Here is an 18164-nt window from a genome sequence, read left to right as displayed (position 1 = left end):
ACATCCATCTCACTTTTCTTAACTGATTGATTCCCAAAGTCCCGATCGCCTCATAACATATTGGATATCTAAATAAACAGCATAACTTGCCCTTTCTGATGATAGCCATCATTTCTCTGTACAACAAAATGTTTTCAGCCAGTCCAGTTTTGAAATCACAGCTGACCTCTGTACTGTCTCCAACATACTGCTGATATTACAACCTACTTTGTATGAATAATAATTATAATAACAACGTATTTATTGGTCTATAGTACAACTGAGGTATTAGCCAATGTCACAGGACGTATACTGAATGGTTAGTCCCAATAATGACCAATCATGACACTGGCAGCAATTATGAACATTATATTCACTAGCTAGGACCCCGTCTCAGGAGCCGAGCGCAAACCTTCATTGATTATTTGTAGCGTTGAGGAATGGTTGAGGGAGATTAAGCCAAGGTGAGGATTTAGTGGTTTGTGGAAGTCTTAGTTGAGGATCCACTGTACCTCACGGGCCTTGCAGATCCTGAGTTACCCGAGTGGGACGGAAGGATAATGACTATGAAAAATGATAACCACAAGTACAATGGTTTAACAAGAGGGTTGGAGGGTGGGATGCGGAAAACACGAACAGCCAGAGGCTTAGAGTGGGTTTATATTTATAGGAGTGGGGGAGTGGTTGAGGCGTGGTCCTGCTCCGGAAAGTCACGTAAAATTATCTCCAATTCACCAGCTAGGACCCCGTCTTAGCAGCCAAGCGCAAACCTTCATTGATTATTTGTAGCGTTGAGGAATGGTTGAGGGAGATTAAGCCAAGGTGAGAGTTTAGCAGTTTGTGGTAGGCTTAGTTGAGGATCCACTGTGCCTCCCGGGATTTGCAGATCCCCAAAAGAAGCCCTCCTAAGAAAGCAAGGCTGCCTGCCCTTAGCGCAGGTCGTTGAAGCTGTGGCGAGTGTAAAGTTGGAAGGCTTGGGAAGACCAGCAGCCCATGACCTTGATGAGGTGGTCTGGGACTCCTCTGCTTGACGCAGTGGTTGCTGCTCCTACACTGAAGGAGTGGCCAGAGAAAGAGTCAGGATTAATCCCAGAGGTGATTAGGACTTCCCTGAAGTGTGAAAGGAACCAGGATGGATTGGCGACGTGGCCTGTTTCGGTGATGAACAATGGTTCATGGGAGGAGGTTTGCTGCATTTTCCTGAGCAGCAGATAGTGTATGAGAGGTTCATAGAGGCTCAGATGTGAATTTAGTTTAAAATCAAATATGAGGACTGGGTTACTTATCTGGTTTGTTTTGCTCTGTTTGAGCAAACAGGCTACACAATCCTCGGAGATAGGATAAAGGTTGAATATGCAGGGGTGGAGACTAGGGTTAAACTTGGCTGAAGAAGATGCGAATTCTGAGCATCGCAAGAAACCATAAAAAGTAAGTAGAAACATGGATTGCAGGGTGCACGCTCGATGGGTGGAAAAGTGATTAGAGCGTAGGGTGACAATGCAGCGAGAAATAAGATCGGTGGTTAGCGGAAGAAGGCGAGGAGTCGGTGGAGGTGTTTGGTGCTGAAGGCCTTTAATAAGTAAAGCCAACTGGGAGAGCGTTGAAGGGGAGCCAGTGAGTAATTTTGAGAAGAAATTGATACCGCTAAGGTAAACCTTAGTGGTGGGTATCTTGATGTGAAGAGTCGAATGGGCACAGGAGATGAAGCTGCATACGGAGGCCACGTCGAAGGAAGGGAACTGAAGGTTAAACGTGGTATAGAAGAAGCAGAAAGAGTTCCAGGCCATCCAGGAAGTAGAAAGAGCGCTGGGGGTTAAGCTGACGATGATGGTTCGTTGAGACAAAGAGATGAGTTCTGCGATGGTCGGTTTCAGATCAGGAATATCGTGTCTGAAAATGGTGGTAATGGGGTTGGATTCTCCTCCGCATCTGGAGCTAAGGTTCTGAAGATCTGGAAGGAGAAGTGAGACGGAGTCAGCGATGGAGTTATTGAAGCTCCGCCCACTCCATGCAAGGTGTTCAGTGTCCTGTATGACAGTCCTGTGGCTGCAGTTCTTTTCCCCACTAAGCGGTCCGTCTGACATCCAACCTCTCGGTGACTTTATGCATGATGTCCCACTGGTCCTCTGTCTCTCTGGTGGACGGAGCAGCCTGTTTTATGAAAACAGAATGGACTCAGAATTTATTTGTCCAATGAGTGAAACATACAGATGCATATAAATCCAGCTTGTCCCCCTGAGCTGTAACACAGGAGTCAAACTGGACACCAGAGACAGAAGACAGTGAGTCTCCAACTACTTCTAACGCACCTGCATTACAACAGTGGAGATAATAAGAGAGGAGAAGTTGATTTAGTTCTGTAACGACTGCAACATGAACAACGCTGCATTACATCACATCAATTCATTACATCACATCAATTCATTACATCACATCAATTCATTACATCACATCAATTCGTTATATCACATCAATTCATTACATCACATCAATTCATTCTATCACATCAATTCATCACATCACATCACATCAATTCATTACATCACATCAATTCATTACAGCACATCAATTCATTACATCACATCAATTCATTATATCACATCAATTCATTCCATCACATCAATTAATTATATCACATCAATTCATTACATCACATCAATTCATTACATCACATCAATTCATTATATCACATCAATTCATTACATCACATCAATTCATTCCACCATATCAATTCATTACATCAATTCATTACATCACATCAATTCATTATATCACATCAATTCATTACATCACATCAATTCATTACATCACATCAATTCATTACATCAATTCATTACATCACATCAATTCATTATATCACATCAATTCATTACATCACATCAATTCATTACATCACATCAATTCATTATATCACATCAATTCATTACATCACATCAATTCATTACATCACATCAATTCATTATATCAATTCATTACATCACATCAATTCATTATATCACATCAAGTCATTACATCACATCAATTCATTACATCACATCAATTCATTACATCAATTCATTACATCACATCAATTCATTACATCACATCAATTCATTACATCACATCAATTCATTACATCAATTCATTACATCACATCAATTCATTACATCACATCAATTCATTACATCACATCAATTCATTACATCACATCAATTCATTACATCAATTCATTACATCACATCAATTCATTATATCACATCAAGTCATTACATCACATGAATTCATTATATCACATCAATTCATTACATCACGTCAATTCATTACATCATATCAATTCATTACATCAATTCATTACATCACATCAATTCATTATATCACATCAAGTCATTACATCACATGAATTCATTATATCACATCAATTCATTACATCACATCAATTCATTATATCACATCAATTCATTACATCACATCAATTCATTATATCACATCAATTCATTACATCACATCAATTCGTTGTATCACATCAATTCGTTACATCACATCAATTCATTACATCACATCAATTCATTACATCACATCAATTCATTACATCATATCAATTCATTACATCAATTCATTACATCACATCAATTCATTATATCACATCAAGTCATTACATCACATCAATTCATTACATCACATCAATTCATTATATCACATCAATGCATTACATCACATCAATTCATTACATCAATTCATTACATCACATCAATTCATTATATCACATCAATTCATTACATCACATCAATTCATTACATCAATTCATTACATCACATCAATTCATTACATCACATCAATTCATTACATCAATTCATTACATCACATCAATTCATTATATCACATCAATTCATTACATCACATCAATTCGTTACATCACGTCAATTCATTACATCACATCAATTCATTACATCATATCAATTCATTACATCAATTCATTACATCACATCAATTCATTACATCACATCAATTCATTACATCACATCAATTCATTATATCACATCAATTCATTACATCACATCAATTCATTATATCACATCAATTCATTACATCACATCAATTCAAACTTTGAACCTGTTCAGATGGAGCTGAAAGTCTTTCTCTTTCACTGATGTCCCTCCTCCTCCTCCTCTTCCACCTCCTCCACTGTCCCCTCCTCCTCCACCTCCTCCTGCGCATGTAGTTGGGCTCGTTTATCCGGACCGGTACCGGTACATGTAACTGAAAGGGTCGGTGATTGTAACGTTACACCGGAGTACAACAACAACAACCCTCATTAATCAGGAGGACTAGATCTCCTCTGGTCCATGTTCACCATCACCCCGACATGTAAAACACAGAGTTACATATTTTATAGTTCCTTATCAGAGCTAGATGTCCATCTAACATAAAACAATCTGTTGTTATCGGAGCATTTTCCTCTGAACTCTGCTCGGCTACGAGCTCAATAGAAAAGAACCATTTCACCAAAATAAAGTTATTCTACAACGAGTAAAATCACGTTAGCAGTTTGCACCGTGGACTAAATATAGCAGAGTTACTGTGGAAAAGTTATCAAGTCTAATTATAACAAGCACACAGAACTTACACTGAGTGGTGGACTGCTGGCGGCAGGGGACGGTGCCGGTGTTACCGGAGGGTGAAGCTCGGATCGGCTCCACGCTGCTGCTGGAGGAGCGGTGTGTCCTTGAACTCCGTCCGTCTCCGGTCCAAGATTAAACTATCTGTCGTGAAATGGTCCCTGAAGAGGCGTCTGTTGGTGTTAATCCTAAAGTCTCCTTTAGCTCTTCATGAAATCAATCCACCTCTTTTTCCTTTCTTCATCAGTAGGACATTTAAACAACGATGCAGTGCTGCTTTGGAGGTTCTTGCTTCCAGGAAAGATTCACTTGCAGGTGGAGGGAGACGTCCTGTAGCAGCTAGCTGATGTACAATAACTATCTGACTACAGCAGGAGTAGAACTGAAGTCCAGTGGGACGACCTCTTATGTAAATGAGCTGCAGGCTTTTATACTGTTTCACCGTGTGAGAGGAGGAGCCATGCAGAAGGTTATAGAAACCGTCTGTGATCTAACGTAGATAGGTTGTTGTGACGTAGATAGGTTGTTGTGACGTAGATAGGTTGTTGTGACGTAGATAGGTTGTTGTGATGTAGATAGGTTGTTGTGACGTAGATAGGTTGGCTTTTAGCCCCGCCTAAAAAAACCTGAGCTGAAGACAGATGAGAAACTGTTCAACGGTCTAACTCCACATTTCAGTGTGACATAGTTTTCTAGCTTTGCAGATGCTTTCAGCAACTCATTTCACATGTATATAATGTACTGAGAAGCAAATCATGGAATTTGCTTTACAGCATCTTTAATGATGTCAACAACAGTGATATTATCTGAATGGATGAGTATAGATCATTTTGGCCACTCGTTCCTCCACAGGAGAGCAGCGATGACGACTGGATATACACTGCTCAAAATAATAAAGGGAACACTTAAACAACACATCCTAGATCTCAATGAATGAAATATTCCAGTTGAAAATCTTTATTCATTACATAGTGGAATGTGTTGAGAACAAAATAACAAGAATGATCAATGGAAATCAAAATCATTATCTCATGGAGGTCTGGATTCAGAATAATACTGAAAATAAAAGTGGAAAAAATCAGATCACAGGTTGATCCAACTTCTGTGGAAATTCCTCAAGACAAGTCCAAATGAGTCTCAGTAGTGTGTGTGGCCTCCACGTGCCTGTATCACTCCCTACAACGCCTGGGCATGCTCCTGATGAGACCACGGATGTTCTCCTGAGGGTAGTGATGTTACGAGATGTGCCGACGCTTCGAAGCGTGTGTCGAGTAACGGAGGGGGCGTTTCCTCGAAGCGCGTGTCGAGGCTTGCTTCATTTAGGGGAGGAGCCAAAAATGATGAAGTCCGAAGCCTCGCTGCCGGCTGTACCACGTGACTGCTTCGGGAAGTGGTTCAGATTTTGCCGGGAGGTTTGACAGCAATATAAACCCCTCAGGCTCCATTCAAAATGTCGGTTGTTGGTGGAGAGTTGAGGTCAGTTGAGAGTTTGGATAGTTTGTAGAGTTTAGAGAGAGAGATAGTTTGGAGATTTAGGAGAGTGAGGAGAGAAGGATAGGTGATAAGATGGAGCCAGCTGGGAAGAGGAGGATTTCCCGTGTGGGAACACTTTGATTTAATAACTCCTAATAAGGTAAGCTAAATCTAACTCTATTTCAGACACATTAGGTTTGCTTATCAAGAACTGTATTTTTCACAGTTTCTTATTTTATTCAAAGGTGAGGTGTTTATTGTGCTCCAAGGAGTTGGGGTACAATAACAACACCTCATCCATGCTGAGGCGTTACCGTGCCTTGCATGAGAATAAGGAGGAAACTGGAGCTTCACCCAGCCAAGGTAAGTCATTACAATATTACAAATGCACCATCACAATTTTTCCCTGTTCACTTTTGTTTATTGTGCAAATAAAGACAGGTAACAGACACTGTATTTATTCTCTTTTAACCAGCCACCAGAAAACAAGAGGTGGATGAAGCCCTCGTCTCCATGATAGTGAAGGACACACAGCCCTTCAGTATTGTGGATGATGTTGGATTCAGGGCATTTGTGTCCAAACTGGATCCTAATTATGTTCTCCCTACAAGGCAGGTATGTATGGGTGCATGCATGAAACAAATGAGTACTTTATTGTGTCTCACAGTTCAGCATTATATATTTTTTCCTTTAGGCTCTGAAGGCCATGGAGGAGGCCAAGTATGAGTCAGCTAAGGAGAAGGCTAAGGCTAAAGTGGAAAAGGTGGCTGCTGTTAGCCTTACTTCTGACATGTGGACATCCACAAAACCAAAAACTGTTGAGAAACTGTTATTTCTGAATAAAAATGAATAAAATGTCCCCTGTCCTGTACATCATTGTCCAAGTTACACAAGCATATTCAGTCCCCTCTTCCTAGTTCCACAAGGACTTCCACTGTCCTCTGCCTGCTTAAGCCCATGACATTTTCCTAAAGTGACAGAAAAACATTATTACACAACCTGCCATATCATATGATACTACCATTTTGGGAAAATGTACACACACAGAATACATTCAAAAAATATTTTATTATGCACATATGTGATAATTTATGTAAAGAAATTATTTGGTCATACATTTTTGTAATTCATAGTCATTCCCAACAGCCATAACAGACACAACAATTCAATGCATCACATTATGTGGTTCAGATACAGCTGCCTGTGATTATACACTTGGCCAGTAGGTGGTTTCGTGTTCACATGAAGCTTCGAGAAATGAACCCTTTCTCTAACCAATTGGCGGAAGTGGTTCGATGCCTCATGAGGCTTCATCTCACCATCACTACCTGAGGGATCTCCTCCCAGACCTGGATCAAAGCATCAGTCCACTCCTGGACAGTCTGCGGTGGATGTGGCGTCGGTGGACGGAACGAGACACGATGTCCCAGATGTGCTGGATTAGGTTCAGGTCTGGGGAACGTGCAGGCCGGTCCGTAGCATCGATGCCTTCATCATGCAGGAACTGATGACACACTCCACACACTCCAGCCACATGAGGCCGAGCATTGTCCTGCATCAGAAGGAACCCAGGGCCCACTGCACCAGCGTATGGTCTTCAATGGGTCTGAGGATCTCATCCTGGTACCTAATGGCAGTCAGGGTACCTCTGGCTAGCACACGGAGGGCTGTGCAGTCCTCTAAAGAAATGCCTCCCCAGACCGTCGCTGACCCACCGCCAAACCGGTCCCGCTGGAGGATGTTGCAGGCAGCAGAACGTTCTCCACGGCGTCTCCAGACTCTGTCACGTCTGTCACGTGCTCAGTGTGAACCTGCTCTCATCCGTGAAGACCACAGGGTGCCGACGGAGAAGCTGCCAATCTTGGTGTTCTCTGGAAAAGTCAGATCACCCTGCACGGTGTTGGCTGTAAGCACAGACCCCACTTGTGGACGTCGGGCCCTCGTACCACCCTCATGGAGTCTGTTTCTGACAGTTTGAGCAGAAACATGCACATTAGTGGCCTGCTGGAGGTCATTTTGTAGGGCTCTGGCAGTGCTCCTCCGGTTCCTCCTTGCACAAAGGAGCAGATAGCAGTCCTGCTGCTGGGTTGTTGTCCTCCTACGGCCCCCTCCACGTCTCCTGGTGGACCGGCCTGTCTCCCGGTATGTCCTCCGTGCTCTTGACACTGTGCTGACAGACACAGCAAACCTTCTTGCCACAGCGTGCATTGATGTGCCATCCTGGATGAGCTGCACTACCTGATCAACTTCTGTGGGTTGGAGACACCTCATGCTACCTCTAGTGGTGAGGACACTGGCAAAATGCAAAAGTGACCAAAAATCATCCAGAAAGGACGAGGACAGAGAAATGGTCTGTGGTCACCACCTGCAGAACCGTTCCTTTATAGGGTTGTCTTGATAATTGCCTCATTTCCACATGTTGTCTGTTCCATTTGCACAACAGCAGGTGAAGTTGATTCACAGTCAGTGTTGCTTCCTAACTGGACAGGTTGATTTCCCAGAAGTGGGATTGACTTGGAGTTACATTGTGTTGTTTTCATGTTCCCTTTATTTTTTTGAGCAGTGTGTATCAGTGCACAATATGAGAAAAAACATTAAAAACTGACCCTCTGTTCTGCTGTTCTTTAACCTAATGCTGTTTGATGTTATCTTGGATTTTTACAAAGGATGATGATAGTTTACAATGTAAATACGGTGAAAATGAACGTGGTGGAGTGACAGCACGTCTGATATAATGAGCACAATTAAATCTGAGATATAGATTTGCTTTTATCATGTACAGTTCAACTTTGTTTATAGAATATTTATAGATCACGAGCAAAAATGAGCCTGCTGGTTAGAATGCTAATGATGAAAGTGGACCCATGTCCAAATAAGATGTGATATGAAGTGAAATTAAATGTGAGAGGCTTCGTTATACGTATCAAGTTGTCTGTCACATTTCATTTCTACAATCTGGCTTCAATTCACCACCTCACCATCTGTGTTGCTAATTTTCCCCGATGGTCAGAGTTTGTTTACAGGTGTGCACTATTTACCATCAAGTTTGTTTTTATAAATCCTGACTTTTGCGTGGGGAGTGTCGTACGCCTTTTTCAGGCCCTGTTGTGTGCGTACGCAACGGTTAGAAATGAGGCCCCTGATCTGTTCCAAGTCCTGAGTGATGCAGAAAAAGGCGGTTGAACTGTGTTTTCTCTGAAAGCTGGTTGCCCTGTTAGACATGGGTTGTACTGCCTCATACTATGTGTTTATTCTATTATGTGTATGTGCTGGAGACAAAGATCAGCTTATGACAGTTAACTGTTCATGCAAAATAAACAGATCATTTTAACACAACAACATTATTGGTTTATTTGCTTTGAATTTTATTGTATTATTTTTTTCTTACCAAAACTTGCAACAAAACTTATTATGAAATGTTAGAAGTTACAGTCCAAGCGACCACACACTGATAAACAAACACTCATCGTTAAAAAACTTAAAATGCACATATTACAAATATAACAACTTAATTACAACAAAATGATTAATATACATTTGTATGCTCTCATTCAAAGCGATTTAGATTTTTAATATTACGTATCAAAGATGGTGCACCTTATACTGATGACATATTCTGTATTTAAAATGTTGACACCTGCTAAAACTATTGTAAACTTCATTATTATTGTACCACTGAATATGATCACAAGTAACAGATCAAGCAAAAGTTTGTGGGAAAATTATTACGGCGAATCGATGTGGCAAATTAATCCTTATATTAATTAAGCTAAAGATAGTGTTTCATCTGTATTAATCAATAAAACAAATATCCCATATTTCCTCCAAGTAAATCACATCTCTGTGTAACTAGCACAGAAGAAATCATCCTTATTTAGCTTAGTTTGACACCACGGAAAAGCTTTTTGAGGTGTTTAGAGATTTCCTTCATTTTTAGACCATATATAATTGGATTAAAAAGAGGATTATACAGAACCATTTGTAAAGTCATTATTAAACGCACACTTTTTGGAAAAACAAATTCTATTCGAACTATACTGACATCATATATCATCAAACAGGAGAAGCAGATTAAAACCAACAGGTGAGGTAAACAGGTCTCTGCAACTTTTTTCCTGACATCTCTACCGCTGCGGTAGGATATTATAATGATCTTTGTGTAAGTAAAAAGTATGAAAAGCACAGGGAGAACCGTAAGATTTAGCAACACAACCAAACCATATACATATATTGCTTTTGACGTGCCACAGTGAAGTTTTAAGATTGAATTGTTGCAAAAAATCCCTTTCAAAGTGAAGTCACAGAGTTTTTCGTCAGCCCTTACTCCAGGTGGCACTGCAATCTGCACGGCAGGCAGAAACCAAGCTAACAGTAGTAATGTATTAACAGTTGTTTTTCTCATGATAGTTGGATATTGCAGAGGTTTACATATAGAAACATATCTATCAAAGGCCATGGCTACCAACAGTAAGAAATCTGAACAAGCTAAACTATAAAACATAAAAGACTGAAAAAGACACGCTTGATAAGATATAATCTGTTTTTCAGATAAAAAGTCAACCAACAGCTTCGGGTAGATATTAGTGCTGAACAGAATAGAGTTTACTGACAAAGCTGCAATGAAAATGTACATCGGCTCATGGAGGTTTTGGTGAGCCCAGATCAGGTACACAATGATAGAATTACTGAAAATTATTAAAACATACAATGCACACATAATTAAAAAATAAAGATATCTGTATTTGCCCACTTCTACATACCCACCAAGAGTTATGTATGTCACATTTAATTTATCATTCATTTCAATGGTTAGTAATTAAATAATTATGATTGAAATGGTAATAACAAAAGTATATGAATCAAAACAAGAAAACGAGTGTAGATGTTAAGACTGCCTCAAAAGAATTACATTAAATTGTCTTATTGATTTCCAGATATCTGACCTTAACATTACCTTGACTGCTTGATCATCTGTGGAAATGAGAAAGTGAGGGAAGTTTTTATGAGATATCTTTATCCTCAAAGGATCTCATTAAACTTTCCAACAGCGTGACAAAAACAACATTAAAACTTGATGATTCGTTCATCCACATGAACTCTTTTCCCATCCATTTTACAAATCATAATTAACCAGAATGTTAATTTGTTGCATTACATTACTATATTATCCTATTATATTTTTGCTTTTGCCTTCTCCAGTAAAGATAGGTAGGTAGGTAGGTATTTACTTTATTAATCCCCGAGGGGAATTTTTTTTTTCGCAACAGCAGCATGCAGAAGCAATAAGATATAGAAATAATAGAATAAAATAATAGAATAGAATCTAACAATAGAAAAGCAATAAAATAGCAGTAAATAGCAGTAAAAAATAAAAAATATTAAATGCACAGTATATATATCTATACATATCATATACAAACAAACCAAGAAACACAGTCAACAGTGTTATTGTACTGTGATGGATTTTTACCAGAGGTGAGTTATTGTACAGTCTTATTGCAGTGGGCAGGAATGATCTCCTGTATCTGTCCTTGTGACAGCGGAGCTGGAGGAGTCTTTCAGAGAAAGAGCTCTGCTGTCCCTGCAGCAGGTGGTGGAGAGGGTGGACAGGATTATCCAATATGGACAATAGTTTGTTCAGCGTCCTCCTCTCCACCACCTTTTCCAGACTGTCCAGTTTGTAGCCGATGATGGAGCCGGCCTTCTTAACCAGTTTGTTAATTTTGTTGGTGTCACCGGCTCCAATGCTGCTCCCCCAGCAGACCACAGTGAAGTACAGTGCACTGGCCACAACAGACTGGTGGAACATCTCCAACATCTCGCTGCACACATTGAAGGATCGAAGTTTCCTCAAGAAAAAGAGTCGACTCATCCCCTTCTTGTAGACAGCGTTGATGTTGGTCTTCCAGTTCAGTCTGTTGTCATGGAGACACCAGGTACTTGTACTCCTCCACCATGTCCACCTCCTCTCCCAGAACTCTCAGCGGTTGTGGAGCCGTCGCCTTCCTCCTGAAGTCAACCACCATCTCTCTGGTCTTGGCCACGTTCAGGAGCAGGTGATTCCTTCCCGCCCACTCCACAAAGTCCTCCACTACTGCCCTGTACTCATCCTCCCGTCCATCCCTTATACATCCTACCACTGCAGAGTCATCTGAGAACTTCTGCAGATGTCTTGACTCTGAGTTGTACTGGAAGTCAGTTGTATATAAGGTGAACAGGAAGGAGACAGAACAGTTCCCTGAGGAGCTCCAGTACCACTGACCACCGTATCAGACAGCACACTGTCCAGATGGACAAACTGTGGTCTGCCTGTCAGGTAGTCAGTGATCCAGGAGACGGTGGACGTGTCCACCCCCACCACCCGCAGCTTGTTGAATGCACTGGAGAAATCAAAGAAAGTGATTCTCACAGAGTCACCGGTTCCATCCAGGTGAGACTGAGCTCGTTGCAGCAGGTAGATGATGGCATCGTCCACTCCCACATGAAGCTGGTACGCAAATTGCAGAGGGTCCAGAGAAGATTTCACCAGCGGCCTGAGGTGGGCCAAGACCAGCCTCTCCAGCACCTTCATCACATGAGGTGTGAGGGCAACCAGTCGGTAGTCATTGAGGCCAGATGGAGTCGTCTACTTCGGGACTGGAACCAGGCAGGACGTCTTCCACAGCACCGGGACCTCCTCCTGCTTCAGGCTCAGGTTGAAGAGGTGTTGTAGGACCTCAGCCAGCTGGACGGCACAGGTCTTCAGGACCCCTGGGCTGATGCCGTCAGGTCCTGCAGCCTTGCACTGGTGGAGTCTCTCCAGCTGTTTCCTAACCTGGCCAGTCGTCACAGAGAGGGGGGGTGAGAGGGGTGTGGGGTGTGTGGGGGGGGGGGGGAGGGGAGGGGGGTGGTGTCGATGGAGGAAGAGCCCTTTGAGATTGAGGGCTCTATGCAGTTCACCAGGGGGCGCAGAGGGGGGAGGGGGGGAGGCAGCAGAGGTGTTTGGGAGGTGTGAGGTGTGGAGGAGACAGATGAGGGTGGTGAACTAAACCTGTTGAAGAAACAGTTTAGCTCATTGTTCCTCTCCAGGTTCCCCCTGGTTGTTCCTCTCCAGGTTCCCCCTGGTTGTCTCTCTTTCCCCTTCAACCCAGTAATCTCCTTCATCCCGGTCCACACCTCCCTCACGTTGTTCTGCTGGAGTTTGGCCTCCAGCTTCCTCCTGTAGGAGCCCTTGCACTCCCTGAGCTTCTCCTTCAGGTGGCGCTGCACTCTCCTGAGCTCCTCCCTGTCCCCAGACCTGAAGGCTGCTTTCTTCTGATTAAGAAGCACCTTCAGGTCACTGGTGATCCACGGCTTATTGTTGGGGAAGCATTTTACAGTCCGGGATGGTACGGTGGTGTGTTCACAGAATTTAATGTATTCTGTGATACAGTCCGTCATGCTGTTGATGTCCTCCCCATGTGGTCCACACAGCACATCCCAGTCCGTGGACTCAAAGCAGTCCTGCAGGGCGTCTTTAGCCTCCTGTGTACACCTCCTCACAGTCCTGGTGGTCACAGGCTGCCTCTGTACCAGAGGAACATACTTGGGAGTCAGCAGGACCAGGTTGTGGTCTGATCTACCAAGGGGGGGAAGGGCAGTAGCACTGTATGCATCCATGGCATTAGCAAACAGTAGGTCCAGAGTTTTATTGTCCCGGGTGGGGCAGTTAACATACTGGTGCAAAGTTGGCAGTACTTTATCCAGACTGGTTAAAGTCTCCAGTAACTGCCAAAAATGCACCGGGATGCTTAGTCTGCAGTTTAGACACAGTGGAGTAGATGGTGTCTACTGCTGCCTCTACGTCAGCTGATGGAGGAATGTACACAATGATAACGATGGTGGACGAGAACTCACTCTGCAAATAATACGGGCGCATCCCCACGGCTAGAAGTTCAATGTCCGGGCTACAGAAACGTTCCTTCACACACACGTGGTCGGGATTGCACCACCTCTCGTTCACGTAGCCTGCAATCCCTCCACCTTTCTTCTTGCCGCTCCGAACAACGTCTCTGTCCGCCCGAACAGTCCTGAAGCCGGGTACGGCCGCGCTGTGGTCCGGGAGATGTGAGTGCAGCCATGTCTCGGTGAAACACATGATGCTGCACTCCCGGTACTTTCTCTGGGTCTTTACCAGCGCGCATACCTCGTCCGTCTTGTTGGCCAACGACCTCACGTTCCCCATTAAGATCGCCGGTACCGATGGTTTATATCTCATCCTCTTTGCCTTCAGTTTAGCTCCAGCTCTGCAACCCCGACGTCTTCTCCGAAGTTCGTCCGGGATTTCAGGCCTCGCTCCGGGCAGCAGCAGTCGAGGCCTACCCAGCGCGATCAGCTCATCACGAGAGTAAACAATGGCCCCAATCCGTTGTGCGTTGCTCTACGTTACAAAGAAGGAAAAAAGTAGAAGAGCCACCAGAAAAGTGGAAAAGTTACGGTCCCTTTATTTTTTTGAGCAGCGTGTATCAGTGCACAATGAGAAAAAAACATTAAAGACTGACCCTCTGTTCTACAGTTCTTTAACCTAATGCTGTTTGATGTTATCTTGGATTTTTACAAAGGATGATGATAGTTTACAATGTAAATGCGGTGAAAATGAACGTGGTGGAGTGACAGCACGTATGATATAATGAGCACAATTAAATCTGAGATATAGATTTGCTTTTATCATGTACAGTTCAAATTTGTTTATGGAATATTTATAGGTCATGAGCAAAAAGTAGCCTGCTGGTTAGAATGATAATGATAAAGTGGACCCATGTCCAAATAAGATGTGATATGAAGTGAAATTAAATGTGAGAGGCTTCGTTATACGCATCAAGTTGTCTGTCACATTTCATTTCTACAATCTGGCTTCAATTCACCACCTCACCGTCTGTGTTGCTAATTTTCCCCGATGGTCAGAGTTTGTTTACAGGTGTGCACTATTTACCATCAAGTTTGTTTTTATAAATCCTGACTTTTGCGTGGGGAGTGTCGTACGCCTTTTTCAGGCCCTGTTGTGTGCGTACGCAACGGTTAGAAATGAGGCCCCTGATCTGTTCCAAGTCCTGAGTGATGCAGAAAAAGGCGGTTGAACTGTGTTTTCTCTGAAAGCTGGTTGCCCTGTTAGACATGGGTTGTACTGCCTCATACTATGTGTTTATTCTATTATGTGTATGTGCTGGAGACAAAGATCAGCTTATAACAGTTAACTGTTCATGCAAAATAAACAGATCATTTTAACACAACAACATTATTGGTTTATTTGCTTTGAATTTTATTTTATTTTTTTCTTACCAAAACTTACAACAAAACTTATTATGAAATGTTAGAAGTTACAGTCCAAGCGACCACACACTGATAAACAAACAGTCATCGCTAAAAAAAAAACGTAAAATGCACATATTACAAATATAAGGACTTCAGTGCAACAAAATTATTAATATACATTTGTATTCTCTCATTCAAGGCCATTTAGATTTTTAATATTACTTATCAAAGATGGTGCACCTTATACTGATGACATATTCTGTATTTAAAATGTTGACACCTGCTAAAACTGTTTTAAACTTAATTATTATTATACCACTGAATATGATCACAAGTAACAGATCAAACAAAACTTTGTGGCACAAATCTTTATGGAGAATCGACGTGGCAAATTAAATCTTCTGTTAATTAAGCTAAAGACAGTATTTCACTTTAATCATTCAATAAAACAAATATCCCATATTTCCTCCAAGTAAATCACATCTCTGTGTAACTAGCACAGAAGAAATCATTCTTATTTAGCTTAGTTTGACACCACGGAAAAGCTTTTTGAGGTGTTTAGAGATTTCCTTCATTTTTAGACCATATATAATTGGATTAAAAAGAGGATTATACAGAACCACTTGTAAAGTCATTATTAAACGCACACTTTTTGGAAAATCAAGTTCTATTCGAGCTATACTGACATCATATATAATCAAAGAGGTGAAGCAGATTAAAACCAACAGGTGAGGTAAACAGGTCTCTGCAGCTTTTTTCCTGACATCTCTACCGCTGCGGTAGGATATTATAATGATCTTTGTGTAAGTAAAAAGTATGAAAAGCACAGGGAGAACCGTAAGATTTAGCAACACAACCAAACCAAATACATATATTGCTTTTGACATGAAACAGTGAAGTTTTAAGAATGAATTGTTGCAAAAAATCCCTTTCAAAGTGAAGTCACAGAGTTTTTTGTCAGCACTTAATCCAGTTGGCACTACAACCTGCATGGCAGGCAGAAACCAAGCTAACAGTAGTAATGTATTAACAGTTGTTTTTCTCATGATAGTTGGATATTGCAGAGGTTTACATATAGAAACATATCTATCAAAGGCCATAGCTACCAACAGTAAGAAATCTGAACCAGCTAAAGTATAAAACATACAATACTGAAAAAGACACGCTTGATAAGATATGATCTGTTTTTCAGATAAAAAGTCAACCAACAGCTTCGGGTAGATATTAGTGCTGAACAGAATAGAGTTTACTGACAAAGCTGCAATGAAAATGTACATCGGCTCATGGAGGTTTTGGTGAGCCCAGATCAGGTACACAATGATAGAATTACTGAAAATTATTAAAACATACAATGCACACATAATTAAAAAATAAAGATATCTGTATTTGCCCACTTCTACATACCCACTAAGAGTTATGTATGTCACATTTAATTCATCATTCATTTCAATAGTTAGTAATGAAATAATTATGATTGAAATGGTAACAACAAAATTATATGAATCAAAATAAGAAAACGAGTGTAGATGTTAAGACTGCCTCAAAAGAATTACATTAAATTGTCTTATTGATTTCCAGATATCTGACCTTATCATTACCTTGACTGCTTGATCATCTGTGGAAATGAGAAAGTGAGGGAAGTTTTTATGAGATATCTTTATCCTCAAAGGATCTCATTAAACTTTCCATCAGCGTGACAAAAACAACATTAAAACTTAATGATTCGTTCATCCACATGAACTCTTTTCCCATCCATTTTACAAATCATAATTAACCAGAATGTTAATTTGTTGTATTACGTTGCTATATTATCCTATTATATTTTTTGCTTTTGCCTTCTCCTGTAAAGTACATTGAACTGCATTGTTTGTATGAAATGTGCTGTACAAATAATGTTTATTATTATTATTATTATTGGTTGGTAGACAATTACTGGAAAAGTTTTCTAATGCCAAAATAATAATAATTAAAAAAAAAACACTGATTAACTGAAGTTAGATGATTGGCAATTAAAAGAGCATCTTTCACCACTCATGAAGCACTACGTGAGCAAATAGTCTATCAATTTAATAATAATGTTCCTCAACATAAAATTGCAAAGAATTTTGGGTGTTTCATCATCTATGGTATAAAATATCATTAAAAGATTCCAAGAATCCTGAAAAATCTATGTACGTAAGGAACAAGGCCAAAAACCAATATTTAAATGCTCGTGATCTTTGGGCCCTCATGGGGCATTGAACAAAAAAAAAAGATATTAATCTGTGGGCTCACTTCCAAAAACATATACAGTGCATCCTGTAGGTATTCACAGCGCTTCACTTTTTCCACATTTTGTTATGTTACAGCCTTATTCCAAATTGGATTAAATCATTTTTTTTCCTAAAAATTCTACACACTACCCCACCATGATAACAAAAAAACATGTTTTTGAAATGTTTGCAAATCTATTAAAAATTCAAAAAGCACATGTACATAAGTATTCACAGCCTTTGTCATGACACTCAAAATTGATCTTAAGTGCATCCTGTTTCCACTGATCATCTTTGAGATGTTTCTACAATTTGATTGGAGTCCACCTGGTAAATTCAGATGATTGGACATGATTTGGAAAGACACACACCGTCTATATAAGATCCCACAGTTGACAGTGCATGTCAGAGCACAAACCAAGCCATGAAGTCCAAGTAATTGTCTGTAGACCTCCGAGACAGGATTGTATCGATGCTCAGATCTGGGGAAGGGTACAGAAACATGTCTGCAGCATTGAAGGTCCCAATGAGCACAGTGGCCAAAATATGGAAAAAGTGAAGCGCTGTGATTACTTTCCAGATTCACTGTTTCTAC

General features: G+C 41.0%; 3 protein-coding genes across 3 annotated transcripts; all 3 read right to left on the bottom strand.

Annotated features, from left to right (window-relative positions):
- Positions 1-908: 908 nt before the first annotated feature.
- Positions 909-8002, bottom strand: LOC138201676 (uncharacterized). Its single transcript, XM_069155291.1, has 2 exons — positions 7966-8002; positions 909-1930 (listed from the first exon to the last, which is right to left on the bottom strand). The coding sequence occupies exons 1-2, from the start codon at positions 8000-8002 to the stop codon at positions 909-911; spliced, it is 1059 nt and encodes a 352-aa protein (XP_069011392.1).
- A 1919-nt stretch (positions 8003-9921) lies between these two features.
- LOC138201675 (olfactory receptor 11A1-like) lies at positions 9922-10863 on the bottom strand. The gene has a single exon (XM_069155290.1). It carries the CDS (start codon positions 10846-10848, stop codon positions 9922-9924), a length of 927 nt encoding a protein of 308 aa, XP_069011391.1. The 5' UTR covers positions 10849-10863.
- Positions 10864-15835: 4972 nt separating this feature from the next.
- On the bottom strand, positions 15836-16777 carry LOC138201673 (olfactory receptor 11A1-like). Its single transcript, XM_069155289.1, has one exon. The coding sequence runs from the start codon at positions 16760-16762 to the stop codon at positions 15836-15838; it is 927 nt and encodes a 308-aa protein (XP_069011390.1). The 5' UTR covers positions 16763-16777.
- Between the last annotated feature and the right edge of the window lie 1387 nt (positions 16778-18164).

The sequence above is a fragment of the Embiotoca jacksoni genome, unplaced genomic scaffold, assembly GCF_022577435.1.
Source record: "Embiotoca jacksoni isolate LCO1_2020_lvr unplaced genomic scaffold, fEmbJac1.0.p SCAF_2, whole genome shotgun sequence".
Taxonomy (NCBI): Eukaryota; Metazoa; Chordata; class Actinopteri; family Embiotocidae; genus Embiotoca; species Embiotoca jacksoni.
Note: the sequence above shows the minus strand (reverse complement) of the source record. Positions and strands in the feature narration are given on the sequence as shown.

What these genes read in the sequence shown, in the direction of transcription:
- LOC138201676 (XM_069155291.1), bottom strand. Translation starts at nt 8,002, where the DNA reads ATGAGGGTGGTACGAGGGCCCGACGTCCACAAGTGGG. An exon ending in GCCCGACGTCCACAAGTGGG is followed by an intron (nt 1,931 to 7,965) that starts GTCTGTGCTTAC and finishes TTCTCCTTCCAG; the next exon opens with ATCTTCAGAACCTTAGCTCC.
- LOC138201675 (XM_069155290.1), bottom strand. Translation starts at nt 10,848, where the DNA reads ATGAATGATAAATTAAATGTGACATACATAACTCTTGGTGGGTATGTA.
- LOC138201673 (XM_069155289.1), bottom strand. Translation starts at nt 16,762, where the DNA reads ATGAATGATGAATTAAATGTGACATACATAACTCTTAGTGGGTATGTA.